Source organism: Adiantum capillus-veneris, chromosome 26, assembly GCF_014529385.1.
Source record: "Adiantum capillus-veneris isolate H3 chromosome 26, ASM1452938v2, whole genome shotgun sequence".
NCBI lineage: Eukaryota > Viridiplantae > Streptophyta > Polypodiopsida > Polypodiales > Pteridaceae > Adiantum > Adiantum capillus-veneris.
This window is the reverse complement of record NC_140956.1, coordinates 140993166-141007292: the sequence shown is the minus strand read 5'-3', so window position 1 is coordinate 141007292 and position 14127 is coordinate 140993166. Positions and strand designations below refer to the sequence as shown.

Sequence of the window (14127 nt, the reverse complement as noted above, 5' to 3'; positions counted from 1 at the left end):
ACATGTATATCTAGTAGTGCAAGAAGGTGTGACATTTTCTTTCCTTCTGCTTTTGCAAGGTATAGAACATAGATCTTAGTGTCCTGATTAGTACTTTATTGTTTTACTCTTGTCGGTTGCTTGTACATGCAACAAAACTAAGAAGACATCTTATACATTTCTACTATGTATTATGTGAATGCAATTTTGTATTGAAGCTTACAAGATTCAATATTTTGGATGTCTTTTTGTAAGGAAGGTTCTTTTGAGCACTTGGGTGGGTAAGGTAGATGATTTGCATCTTATTTTATGTTTTCTTGTTTGTTAGATTTGAGGCTTGTTTGCCAATTGATTTGCTTCTTTCCACCTTGTGTTGACTCCGTCGTAGGATTGGGTCAAGAGGTGGTTGGTGGTGGTACTCACTCAACTTGTTATTTAATAGTTGCTGTAACGAGTTATGGGCTTTCCTATTAAAAACCTGGCTTATGGAGTCATATTGGCTTGGTAGATGCCCTGGCTCTGTCTTTGTAGGGTAGGGCTTGTAATTCATTTTCTATCTTTAATATTATCTATCTCAGTATTGCCAAATAAAAAAGGGAACCCTTTTGAGGGATAATTTCTATTAAACTTCGTCAAAGCTTAAACTCAACTAAAATTCATGCTTTACCATAATTTTGGTCAAGCTACAAAATTTTGTTAATTCTTTTTTCAACTTATATTGCATATATCTGACGAAGCAAAAAGAAGCATTAGCTTACATACCACTAAAGGGCTCATATCTGACAAATTTTTAATGAGATTATATGACCTGTATAGTGATATGTTAATGAGATGTTCAACGCTTTGGACAAATTTCACATGTGAAAATTTTCTCACGTTCAAAAATTCTCGTGCAGTTGTCCATTCGTATGTGAGAAAAATTCCCAAGTGAACAAAAATCTTTCTCATTTGAGCTTTGGTTTTCCAATGATTGGAAAACAAATTCTCAAGACTTTTCTCGTAAAGGAAAGTTTCTCTATGTCAAAAGAAACTTGGATCGAAAGTCCAAGCTAGGATTTTTAACTAACAAAGGGTACCAAAACTCCTTCTGCCTCCGAGTGTGAGGATTGGATGATGCATGGGTGCCTCCAAGGCTCATCATTTTTTCAAAATAGATAGGAAAACAATTGTTACCAATCTCTCAAATGGATTACATATGCATGAAATTAGGCTTAGCTAGCAAGGATTATTGTCAGTCTCTCCCATGCAAGTATGGGATGAGGGTGGGTAGGGATGCCTATGCTATAGGGGCATACCTAAAACAAGGTGCCCGGCTGGGTAATTGTCTTCTCATGCTCTTCATTATTGGGCTCCTACGCCTTTTGGGACGAGGGTGACAGGGGCTATCCCTTCTGTTTGATGACAAAGAAACACCATTGTGTCAGGTGTGATGGACATGAATGATAACATCCCTCGGAGGGACGGGACCACCTCAGTGGCATGAATATGTACCAAGTCAAAGTTGGGCTCACCTTGGTCTGTTTGGATCTGCTTTCAAGCAAGGCCAATTGACTCTTATATATTGGTTCGGTGGGCAAGTGGGGGCGAGTGATTTCTTGATGCATGCTTCGACTGGTTTTCTGGTTCTTTTTGGCTTGGTCATGAGGCTTTCAAGCAAGGCCAATTGCCTCTTGGTTGTTTGGTGGGCAAGTGGGGACGAGATGGGAGTCTCTTGACTTGGTGGATTCCTTGTTCTAGTACTAATTCGCTCATCTCTTGATTTCTTTTGGTATGGTGGCTCCCTTATTAGCCGTATGATGGTTCGTCTATCTGCTGCGCAAGTCAATAGGGTGGCTCCCTTGTAGGGTAAAGGGGCCATGTTAAGGCCACGTAAGCTCTGGAGCAAATTGCGAGCTCGCTGTTGCACAGATCTTTTGTTGGAGGGGCGCTATCAAAAGGCCAGTGCAAGGTGCAGCTATGACAAAAAATTTGTCGTGATCGAAAATGCACAGGCGATGCGAGACAGCCCATATTATTTTCTGTGTAACAAAAATGGCCTTGAAAAGGCGACTAGTAGTGGGGGTATAATGAGACATAGCTGCCAGCAAGGATCGAACTCACATCCAACGGCCCTCATCACTTTTCGAACTGATGTGACCACTTCAGCACGGGGCTTTTCGTGTCTTATGAAGGGTCCAAACTCTACTTAACATTGGGGGGCCACGGCTCCCTGTAAAGGGACCCCTTATAGGGACCGGCTTTTTATTGGCCCCTTTACCCTAAGCGGGTTAATTGTTAAGTATGTTGATGCCCAAGCAAGGCTCCCCTTACGATATTTTTGGTCTTTCACATAATTTTCACTCAGAGTTTCTAAGTATTGCCAAAAAAAAAAAAACAAGGTGAAAGTCTCAATAAAAGTTCACTATGGCCTGCATAAGGCTACTAAGAGGAATTAAATAATAAGAAAATGATTGGATGGTAGGATTTGCAAAGGAGCTCCCCTACTCCTTCTTTGCGGCCTACGAGGAGTGCATGGGCAAGGAGGCCCCGGGCGGCCTGCAGCAAGGCGGCGGAGGAGCGGACGAGCTGGTGGGGAGTCTTTGCTTGGTGGACCTTTCGTTGAAGAAGTCAGGTTCCCCTTGGGATTGAGGGTTCGGCGACTTCGGCCAACCTTCTGCTTTCCCATTCGGCCCTCCCCCTTTGTTTTTGGATCAGGTGGAGGCCACCCCTCCTGTGCCCCCTTGGGCAGCAACGACGGTCATGTGTTTGGTGTTTCTGGCATGCTGCTCGGCTTAGCCCTTAGAGGGGAGAAGGGGTGGTGCATGTGCACTTGGTGGCCTTCAAGGACGGCCCTGGTCTGTTGGCGGGGGTGCTTGGCTCTTCCCCTAAAAGCTTGGTTCTCAGTTAACTACATATTGTATAGGGTGGAGTTTATTTGGCATATCCGACTGACGGAAATATCCTTCTCTCAATTTGTGTGATGATGAGAAGTGCTTGACTCTTAAGCACCTTCCCTCCCAAAAAAGGTCATTCTTGAATCTTATTTTCCAAGTTTTTTGGACCCATTTGCAATTTTTTCTAGCTAGGCCACAAATCAGAGGGCACTCCTTGAATAGGTCACTGAGGTCTTCACTAGCCGATCTGCATTGTGGACATTTATCCGGTCCAATCCCCCTAGTGAACACCTTCACCCCAGTCAGCATGGCTCCCCATAGAACCTTCCACACGAATACCTTCATCTTATGTGGCCATGGTGGGCACCATATATTCCTTACAGCTACCTCCCACCTTGACTCCGACAAGTGCTTGCAGTACATTTCCTTGGTTTGAGGTTTAAGGAAGTGTTTGTTCTTAAGACATTGCCAAGCTTTCCACTCGAACTTGGATTCACAGTTCAGTAAACACACTTGATAACCCATTTCTAGAGCTCTACTGATCAATAGCTGTTCTATCCTATTTAGGTTATATTGGAGAGTCAACTGGTCCGTTCTCTTCCAATTACAACTATTGTAATCCCACATTTGAACAAGAAGTTTAATACCTTTGTTATTAATTTTCCTAGAAACTTCTCTTAAAAAACGGGTCAGCAAGATGTTTCGAGCCTTGGAGAGCCAAGGGGATCAGTGAGTTATGGAATTATGAAAGTATCTAAATAGCTCTCCCCATTCCAAGGAGTCCATCGCCCTATTACATTTTTGAGTGAGTTCTCCTTTCATACCACCAAGTTTTAGGACAGCCCAACGAGGGGCAACTAGCTTGGCGTTACCTTTTCACTGACCACCTTCCGAGCATGCCTTAGAGTTATCTATCATAGCCTTAACCATAATAGCCCAAGATGGTCCTGTTTCGCGAGCGCAACCACAAGCTTGGCACTCTAGGCTTCCGCATGAATGCTCGGGTTAAGAATCTCGAGCTCCATAGGTCTAGCAGCCATCTCCCACTTAGCCCATTTCCAGGGCGTTGAGTCTTTAGTGTTGTTCTTCCACAACAATCTCTTAACTGGTTTCAAAAGCTCTTTCTAGTTGCAGTTGGCAAGCTTAAGCAACGGCCCATTAAAAGCTATATAAGGGAGTAAGAAGGAATTGATAACCTTTATTCTGCTTGGAATCTTGCACATTGCCTTCTCTATCACCCAGAGGAATCTTTGCTTGTGGGTTACATCCACTCCCAAAGGGGCTCGCAGGTGCCAAAAAATGCTCCCCTTAGTTACGATCTCCCCTGTCCATATTGATGTGGATTGAATGAGTCATTGAGAGAGAGAGAGAGAGAGAGAGAGAGAGAGCGAGAGAGAGAGAGAGAGAGAGATCAATCTCGACTTTCAATGCTACACTTTGACCCTGAATGATTATCAATATTTAAATGAAACCCACTAAGTGCTTTTGTGAATCAACAACAAAAGAAAATTTCAATGCTTCACTTCATATTGCGTGAAAAGGTAAATCCAACACCCAAAAGGGAAATTTTTTTGTGGGAAAAGTTAAAGGGATGGCTTCTAGCTAGGGTTTAGTGATGTGGAGACAGCCCCGATGAAGGGGATTGTGAAGGCTTTGGTGTGAGGGAACGCAACCTGTAGTGCGCTCAATCTGCTCTTGGGGGCTCAGCCCATTTGCGATTGTCATTTGCCCCTCCCCACCTTGGATAGGCTCGGCTTTTCTCTTTCGATTCTTTGAGCAGCACCACCTATGTGCTCTACCCTGGTGCGTTATCACGGTTGGGACACTTCTAGTTTTGCTTTGCTTTCAATTGCTTGCTTACTAACCGTTTGCACAAGCACGTTGTTTTGTCTCTTCTTTCCCTCTTTCCTTATTATTAGCTCGCTTATTATTCTTACTAGTGTGGCTGGCGCCCTTTGGCCGCCTCTGTGTGTGTCTATGCGCGCACGCGCATGCGCACACAAGCCGGGAGGCGCAGGGCACACTGACCGGATCATTCTCTTGCCGACACGTGGCCGAGGGAGGGGGCCGGAATCCCTTCCCCCATTATTATTACTATAGATAGGCTATGCTTAGTAACCTTTGGAGAGTAAAACCTTTGGTTTTTGGTGAGAAAATAATCTACTTAGGGTAAGGGGGCCGACTTAAGGCCACCTAAGCCGAACTCGAGCTCGCGATCTCTGTGTTGCACCAAAATAGAAGGCGAGAGGCGCAATAGAAAGCTCTTTGTTGTCGCTAACCACAAAACAAGTACGGTGACGAGCCGATCTGTGCAGAGAAAGTATGGCGCTTGCGAAGTTTTTCTGTGTAGCAAAATTGGGGTCGAGAGGGAAGCCACAGAGGCTTGAACGCACATCCGACGGCCCACATTTTGTAGACAACCATGCTAGCCAACCCAGCAGTAGTGACTTGGTGTCCTTCTTCTGGAAAGAAGATTTCTTAAAGATAGGGGGTCCAGCGGCTGTCTACAGGGGCGGTTTTTTATTGGTCCCCTTACCCTAGCATTCCTTCTTTGGGAGTTCTAGCTCCTCGTTGTTGCAATATACGTGTCCTAAAAATTACCCCCCAATCATAAGGTCTCGCCCCTTTGCATTACTAGCCATGGAGTTAGGGGACTTGCCCATGGATGAAGACATCAAAAAGTTCTCGCAACTGCTCGCAATAGGAAAATTGCCGATGGAAGAAGAAGATGTACCGATGGACGAAGGTGATGGGTTGAACTCATCTATTTTAGGCACAAAATCATGAGCAACGCATGACACCTTAATGATAGGTGAAGCATTGACAAGGGATTCGATCGAGGTTGATGATAAAGCCTCGTCGAGTGATAAGATCCACTCTGATAAAGACAAAGAAAAAGTGTTCTACCATACGTCTACTACTAAAGGCTTTAAGTGCGAGGTGAAGACCCTCAAGGCGGATTTTAATAACGAAAGCAAAGTGGCAAACATTACCATAGCTCTAAAACCAGGCATATCATTCACAAGCATATTGAAGGGTTTAAACTCTAAGGACTCTTCTAAAGTCACAACAACTGAGACATCAAGTGATGGGGCCCATTGTGCGCGTCTTTCGCACGTGTCAATGCAAGGGACTTGCCGATACACTGTGTGCAAGCCACAAATGGCTCCAAGCACACAACTAGACTAATATAGAAAACTCAAGAGAGAAAGGGTGTGTCACTCACACTGCCCTACGCTCGCCTTCGTGGAGGATTCCTCGCTGCAAAGAAGAAGGAGCCACTGCTACGCCACGCTCAATCGCTTCACCGCTATCGTGCTATCGTCGCAATGCTCTCTCTCTCTCTCTCTCTCTCTCTCTCTCTCTCTCTCTCTCTCTCTCTCTCTCTCTCTCTCTCCCACGCGTACACACACACACAAGGAGATGAAGAAGAAGAAGATGGAGATGGAGCAAGAGCACTCTTCAATTGCACAAATAAGAGAATGAATGATTTTTAGGTTTAGGTGACTTTTATAGGAGCTCACCCCATTCACACTTGGGCACCCATGCCTAGTCAACTAACCCTTGAATGTTCCAGTTAGAGTGCGCCTCTCATCGGCGATCACTCTTACCCTTTTCCTATTGGACCGACAAGCCCGGTCCCTGACTCTACCAAATAAATAATACGACATCTGTCGTAGGTGATAGGGTGTCTGTGAGCCGTGAGGGTTAGCATGCCACCCTTCTTGATGTAGATTCCCTCCTCGGAAGCTATTGAGTTGAAGCTCGTTCGTCGAGGTGGAAGAGCATTTAAGATGAATATCCTTAGCCTTGTTCAATCACTGCAAAATCAAACAACATTGCCATAGTAATTGCATTCTCATATACAATTAAAAATCATATGCAGTTGTAGTCAGACAAATTGATTAGTAACAAAATTTTAAACCATTTGTCAGCAATAGACATTAAATTCTAATATAATCAAACGCATAAACAATTGTAAAGGTCAAAAACTAAACAAGTTTGGGGTCGCTAATCTAACGGTCAAAGACACTAGAGATCAACTATTAATACCATGGACAAGCTTCTCAATTTCTCTGGTCAATTAAGCTGTTTAATCACCAGAGCCAAGTATTTCATGTCTGAGAGCTGACTAGAGGCTATACTAGAGGACCTTGTAGTTAAGATACGATAAAAAGAATTGCTCATGAAATCATTGCCTGACTTATTTCCTTTTCTTTGACCCCCCAAAGTCTTTTCACAGTGATTGAATTTTGATGTGTGTGCTTATTTTGTATGCCTTGGGTTTTTTGCTTTTCAAGGAAAAGTGCCCACACTTGGAACCTCTAGAGCTCTAGTACCATAGGCGATACATGTGAGTGGACTACCAATCAAGTTGAGATTTCTCTTCCAGCTTAATATTTTATATTGTGGCACTTCGATTTTTTTGTTTGTTTGTTTTCAGCATTTTAATTTTGTAACTTTGGGGGGTCATATAACACTGTTACCCTCCCCAGGTTCATCACATTTATAAACTGCCTTTACAATACTTAAGCTAAAGGTCAATAGGGACTAAACCCACTAGAAATCCCTAGTACTTTTTTAGCATCAACCATGGGCATTAAAGAAGATTTAGGGACCCACTTGTATGTTTTCTTTGTTATATGAGGATGAGTCTTGACAGAAGCTATATGCATTGCTTCTAGCATATTTAAGGGTACGAGTTGTGGCAATTCATCCCCCTCAGGTGTTACCTAGGTCGTCCCCCTATTTCCCCAAGTGTCTATGGTTGCTGCTAGGTGGATTCAATCCACATTTTCCAACTCACTCATCCCAGTTAGTACATCCATATAGGGAGAATCTTCCCCAACATCAGTGTCTGCTTTACACGTGTAACAATACTACAATGGGGTCGAGTGAACTGTGGTGTCAGATCTATGATCAATTATAAACCTGTTTCCTAGGGGATGTGCTCGACCAGTTACAAGATTCACTCAAATGATAGAATCTTGGAACTGCATGTAGACATGGTTGTTAGACCATTCATGCACCATTTTTGCTTCCCTCATGAAAGGACGTCCTAAGATCATCTCCGATGCCATAGTGTGCTTGGAGAAATCCATAACAATGAAGGTAATTATTATTTTACGTCCAAAGACCTTGATCTTGAGATCTTCTAGCATCCCAATAGGTTTAACAATAGACCCATTGGCCATCTTCACTACTATGGTTGTGGTCGCAAGGTGAGGTCTTCCCATAGTTTCCCAGCAAGTTTTAGTACAATGCTAACCCCAGCGCCACCATCAAGGATTCCCTTCACAATTAATCCCTTAGTAGTGATTGGTATGGTCGCATTTGATTCATCGCTCTCAAAGTATTATCCCAACTTGTTAACAAGTATTTCTACCACAAGGTTCTCATCTAGGTTGGGTTGTGGATCTCAGTGTTCCTTCTCTATCGGCATCTCCCCAGCTCCATCCATTTGTGCAAATTTTGGTAGCCCAAACTTCAGTTCTCCATTGAGGAAGGCTCGAAGAGCTGAGACTAGCTCGGGGTCTTTATATAGTTTGGACATGATGGTGGTTCTAACTTCTGAAGACATAAAATCCATCAATTTGGCAATGTTTAATGCTACCTTTTGGGCTTCAATCCCTTAACATGGGGAAGATGGGATCTCCATTTCTTTGATAGGATCAATTAGTCCCTCTGTAAGCATTCTTTCCATCAAGAAGTGAGTACGTCCAATTTCCCATCACTTGAAGTCACTTTTTCTTGCATGACACTAGGTATGGCTAAGGATCTATGGACTTGGTGAGGTTGTTGTTGCGTAAAGAACAGTGTGTCTGTAATCTGGATCTACCTAGGTGCTGGCTCTAGATCCCTTTGGTTATCTTCTACCAAACTCCTTAATTGCTTGACTCGCTCGATCTCCTCTGTAGGATTTGGATAATTTCCTATCTTCTTCTTGGATCCTGGCCAATGTGGCTCATGAAGATCTTCCTTGTTGGTTTCTATCTTAGTGGTCGTTTTGGTCTCCATGGTTTCACCTGAATCCGAATCCTCTTCAGCATCGTTCATATATACGGGGTCGTCACCAGTCCCTATGTTGGTCTTTGAACTGGGGTCTGACTTTGCTGCTTTTTGCAATCTCTTCCTTCGTGTTTTCTTCTTTTTTTGAGATTCGGCAATTGATGCCGTATCTCTTTCCTCAAGAATATAATTTTGTTTTTGGAGCATCGATCATGTGAATATGTTTACCAGTACCATAGGTGTACTTTGTGATGACTCCTTCGTAACCTCAATCAAGTGAATGGATCTTCGGCGCATTTGGATTATTTGGACATTGGGCAGTCAAATGATCTATGCCACATTGAGTACACATGAGTATCGGCATTGTCGACGTGCTCGCTTGATTGGTTTGCATTAGTGTGGCATTCTTTTGTAGCCTAATAGGACACTCGGCCACACGATGTGGACCTCCACACTCATAGCATTGAAGAGGTGGTCTCTTAGCAGTGTAATTGATATTTTGGCCTCTTGCAGCAAGAGCACCTACTTGATAGACAGGTTTGACTTGTCCCCAATAGTTCTCCATGTAGTATTGTGGAATTTCTTCAAGCGCATCCATCCCAAGGCAATATTAGGGTCTATATCTTCCTCGCAGCCTTCCAAACAAGAAATAAATGACTCACAACCCACTTGATTCACAGAAGTGATATTTGGACATGGTGGTTGCGGTCCTAGCACTGGAGGTGGTAAGGGTGTTGTTTGAACAGCATTTTGGTCCCTATAGACCATGTGTTGTGACGTTTGTTCAAGAGATGGGGCCAGCATCAATGCAGGCACTCGAGGTGTGTCTGTCCATGCTAAGGTTGGTATATTGGCCATCGCGTGCTTAATACTATGCAATCCTTAGCTTGATGACCATACCTCCCATAGGCATTGCATTTCCCATTGAATTTTACTCTAAAAGTAGGGCATTCACTGGTACTATACGGTCCATAGCATACTGAGCACCATTGTTTCTCCCTTCTTGGATACATATGATTGTTTTACGGAGCACGATTGTCTCTAAGACTCTCTTGAAGGTGAGATCTGCTAAAGTCATCTCAGATATCTTTTGCTCCTTAGCAATAGGATTTAGGGTCATTGGCTGATGCCTCGATGCTTGCGAGCTAATAGATTTAGGCTCAACAGACACTCTTTCTCCTTGATCATTAAATTATCCTCCAATTGGATCGCATTGGTGGTGACTGTTTCCCAAGTGGTGATACCTCTAATGACTAGGCCATTGTAGATATCCTCATGTCATAATCCCCTAATGAATATATCAAGAAATTTATTATGATTGAAGCACTCATTTGGATTACAAGGAGAATTCAAATGCTTTAAGCGACTAATAAAGTCTCTCACCGACTCTCCTTCCTCTTGTTGGGCTTTCTGGAGCTGAGAGGCTACACCCCAAAGCACTCCCTCTCGTATGTATTCTTATAAGAACAGTCTCCTAAGAGTAGGGTAAATCGTTTTTGTCCACCCTTAGGGTTCTATACCAATCCCCAACCTTCCCACTTAAGGTTAGGCTTAAAGCATTACTCTTATGCAGGTCATTGTGTTCTCCTAGAGAATCGCATATTTGTTCAAACACTTCGATATGCTTTCTCACATCCCCGTCTCCACTAAATTTTTGCGTGAGCTTGGCTATTTGTACTGCCTTACTTCTAGATTCTCTATCATGCGTGTTACGCATATTCTCAGCAATAGATCGACCGATAGCTTGAGCAAATGTTGCCAAGTCACCTAAGTGAGCAGGCACCGTGGGTGAAGGCGCTCTAGAGACTACATGTGGAGTAGGTATTTGCATTGAGCTTGGCGCGTAGGAAGCCCTTGGGTTCCATGTTTGGTATGGTGTTGTGCCATGTGGTGACCCAAAGTTCATATGTGTGGCCCTAGGCATAGGAGACGACGGATGTGACATGCTAATGCTAGCTGGTATGGTCCCATGGAAGTAAGAACTTGGGTGTTGTGGTTGTGGAGCATAGGTTGTTGAAACAATGGGCGGGGTAGGGACTACATGAGTACGAGGACCCATGGGTGTATACGATTGATACACGCTTGTAGGGGCTGTTGTCAACATTCAGCTACCATGTAACGGTGCTTTACTAACAAATGAGGTCCATGGCGTGTTTCTTGGCATGCCCATCATTGGGGAAGGCATGGTAGCCGTGGTGTCATCAAGGGAAAGATGAGCTACACTTGGAAAAGTAAAGATATCACTTGTAGACTCACATTGCACTAAGACCCTGGCGAAACCACATATGGAGGATCCATCAGACTTGCCGAGGGAGTCTCCATTTGCGATAAGTTGGTTGGTTGTTTATCCTTCCCTGTATCCAAGAATCTCATGAGACCTATTGAAGGAATGTGGATCCACTTGTTTTGTCTCGCTAACTCAATGACTCTATGAATGACCTCACAAACTCTTTGTTGTTGATCCTCCACACTAGTAGCACCCGTTGTGGATTGTAGGGCATCTAACCAACCCACGTGATAGGTGTGACCTGTGTATAGGTCGGTTAAAAATTCCGTTTTGTAGTTTGTACTCCCACTTCTCATTTAGGAATGCTCCATCTAGGCTTGAGGTGCTAGGGGTGTCCTTTGAACTAGATGCAATGTGACTCTCTATGGGTTGACCCTTAGTGGTCGCTAATTCAGGAGCACTCGATTGCTCTCCTAACAAAGATATTGACATAGGGGCTTTCGCTTTTGACTCTCTTCATTGCTCCGTCTTGCGTAAGCTCTCACCTCCATCACACGACCAGAGCACAGATGCATGTGCCTTTGGCACCCTACCAGCGTCAATGAATAACCTCAAAGGTTAACCGCTTACTTCTTTAGGCGTCCATTTTCACTCATTTTTTGATGTTTTTTAATGATTAGTTTTTAGATTAGAGTGTGTGATAGTTGGAAACGAATGTATCGCTCAGGGGGTTGTGGTGTGCTTTACAGTATAGTGTTCGGTTACCCAAAGCTCCGTTGGCTCTCAAAAAGGTCGATTTTTACCTACGCGTGAGACTAAAATACGTAATTTTAAAGGGGGACTGAGGTCTGAGTCTGAGCGTGAGCTTGGGCTTGGATCTAGGGGATATTTCCGAGCCCGGTTCTACCTTTAATTTATTTATATATTGATAGACGGCTTTCGAAACCATGCCCGTGAGAACCACACCCTAAGAAAGAAGGGGTTTGTTACCAGGAAAAACAAAAAAACCAAAAAGGGCCTTTACCATTGACCATACCCCCCCCCCCCCCCCCCCCCCAAGGTTAGCCACCGGTAGGACGCCGCCAGTTTGACCACACCCCTCCATTATCACCACAAGACTCTCTCTCTCTCTCTCTCTCTCTCTCTCTCTCTCTCTCTCTCTCTCTCTCTCTCTCCCTCTCTCTCTCTCTCTCTCTCTCTCTCTCTCTCTCTCTCTCTCTCTCTCTCTCTCTCTCTCTCTCTCACGGCCCGGCCCTGCTAATATTCTCTCCCCTACTCTGTCGCTGCATCATCCGGCCCGGTAGGTGCCATGGGTACCTCTGTCATACTCCAGCCACGGCGGGCCGCTACAGATAGTATCTCTCTCTCTGTTCCAAATATTTTCTCTCTCTCTCTCTCTCTCTCTCTGCCTGTCCACACTCCATCCCCGACGGGCCGTATCCCCACCCCCTCTCGTCCACACTCCCATTGGCTTAAGCAACCCCCCCCCCCCCCCCCCCCCCCCCTATCTACACCTAGCCTTAGCTCTCTCTCTCTCTCTCTCTCTCTCTCTCTCTCTCTCTCTCTCTCTCTCTCTCTCTCTCTCTCTCTCTCTCTCTCTCTCTCTCTCTCTCTCTCTGGGAAGTAGCCATGGAGGGCCTTAAGAAAAGTTCCACTTCTCCCTCCCTCTATCTCTCACACCCTCTCTTCCTCTATCCTATACTCCCCCCCCCCCCTCACAACCCCTATCTCTACCCTCCCTCTCTCTCTCTCTCCCTCTCTTCCCTTGGTGGGAACCACCCCTTGGCATTAATCTCTCCCTCTCCCTCGTTGACCAAGCTACCCCCCCCGTCTTCTGTCGTGCCCGCTGTCGCCACCCCCCCCCTCCCGGACCTCACGCGCATCCACAGCCCGCCCATTCCTTCCTTCCATTCACACCCCCAACCCTATCCCCTCTCCCCTCCCTCACCATCTTCCCCCCCCCCACTCTCACTCTCTCTCGCGTTTGTCTCGCCCGCTTACTGCCCGGCTCCACACCACCGCAAGCTCGCGCTCTCTGTACACTGCCGCACACGCGTGCTATCTCCACACACACACACACACACACACACACACACACACACTGCGCACCTGCACACACACACACCCCCCCTTCACCATCCTCACCTCCCTCCGTCTCTGCGTCGTCTGCATTGCCAAAAAAAAACTGAAAAAATAGTATACATATATATATATATATATTACATACATTCTCCCATTCCCACGCACGCTCGCGCACACACATACGTTTACATATACACACACTCACGCTCCCACGCACATGTACAAATACCCTCACGTACCCATATATACACATGACACGTGTATACACACACACTTTAAAAAAATACAAAAAAAAGGATGATCCTACGCCATCGTCATCAACAAAAAGAAGGAGGAACCCAAATCACAGGCCGCCAACAACAAAAAGGAGAAATGCATCGAAGGCATGCCCCGCCGACCCCGAAAAGAAGTACGCACTACACCGACGCACCGGCAACACACCATTCGCCGGCATCACGCAACCACGATGCCATTTTCAGGAATTTGTAGGTTATGTTCATCATTTCTTCAGTTTTCACCAAAGCCATTATAAAATTCCCACTTTGTAAATTCCCTCTCTTTAGGTGATGGTCACAAAGGCCCACCTAGAGATTCTCATTTCTTTAATAACCTCCCAAAACAAAGCAAGGGTCAACCACACCGGGCCCACCGCTTGCTTTGTCTCCCCGATTAGCTTACCCTAATCACACCGCGATTACCATAATCTAAGCAACCACTACCTATAAATTGGCACTGAGAGGTCACTATCGGGGGGGGGCAGTTCATGAGAGGTCAGCACTTGGTAGTGTGTAGTGGGAAGAGTTGACACTATTGGCATCACGGGGAGGGGGGGCTTGTGTGTTGGTTTGGCTTGGGAATTGCACCATGCAAAGGGAGCCACGTCCACCTCTCGACTCCAATGGTCGATGCACACACGTATACACGCTCTTAGTAGCAAGCTTCACAATCATTGAGTCA

The 14127-nt window shown here is 45.1% G+C and overlaps 1 protein-coding gene across 1 annotated transcript in view; it reads left to right on the top strand.

The window, feature by feature from the left end:
* The first annotated feature begins 1835 nt into the window (after positions 1–1835).
* Positions 1836–14127, top strand: part of LOC147424287 (uncharacterized) — a 41297-nt gene continuing 29005 nt past the window's right edge. The window contains exons 1-2 of the mRNA XM_086501565.1: positions 1836–2040; positions 2441–2590. Coding sequence (XP_086357691.1) covers positions 1836–2040; positions 2441–2590 — 355 coding nt within the window. The remainder of the gene's footprint in view (positions 2041–2440; positions 2591–14127) is intronic.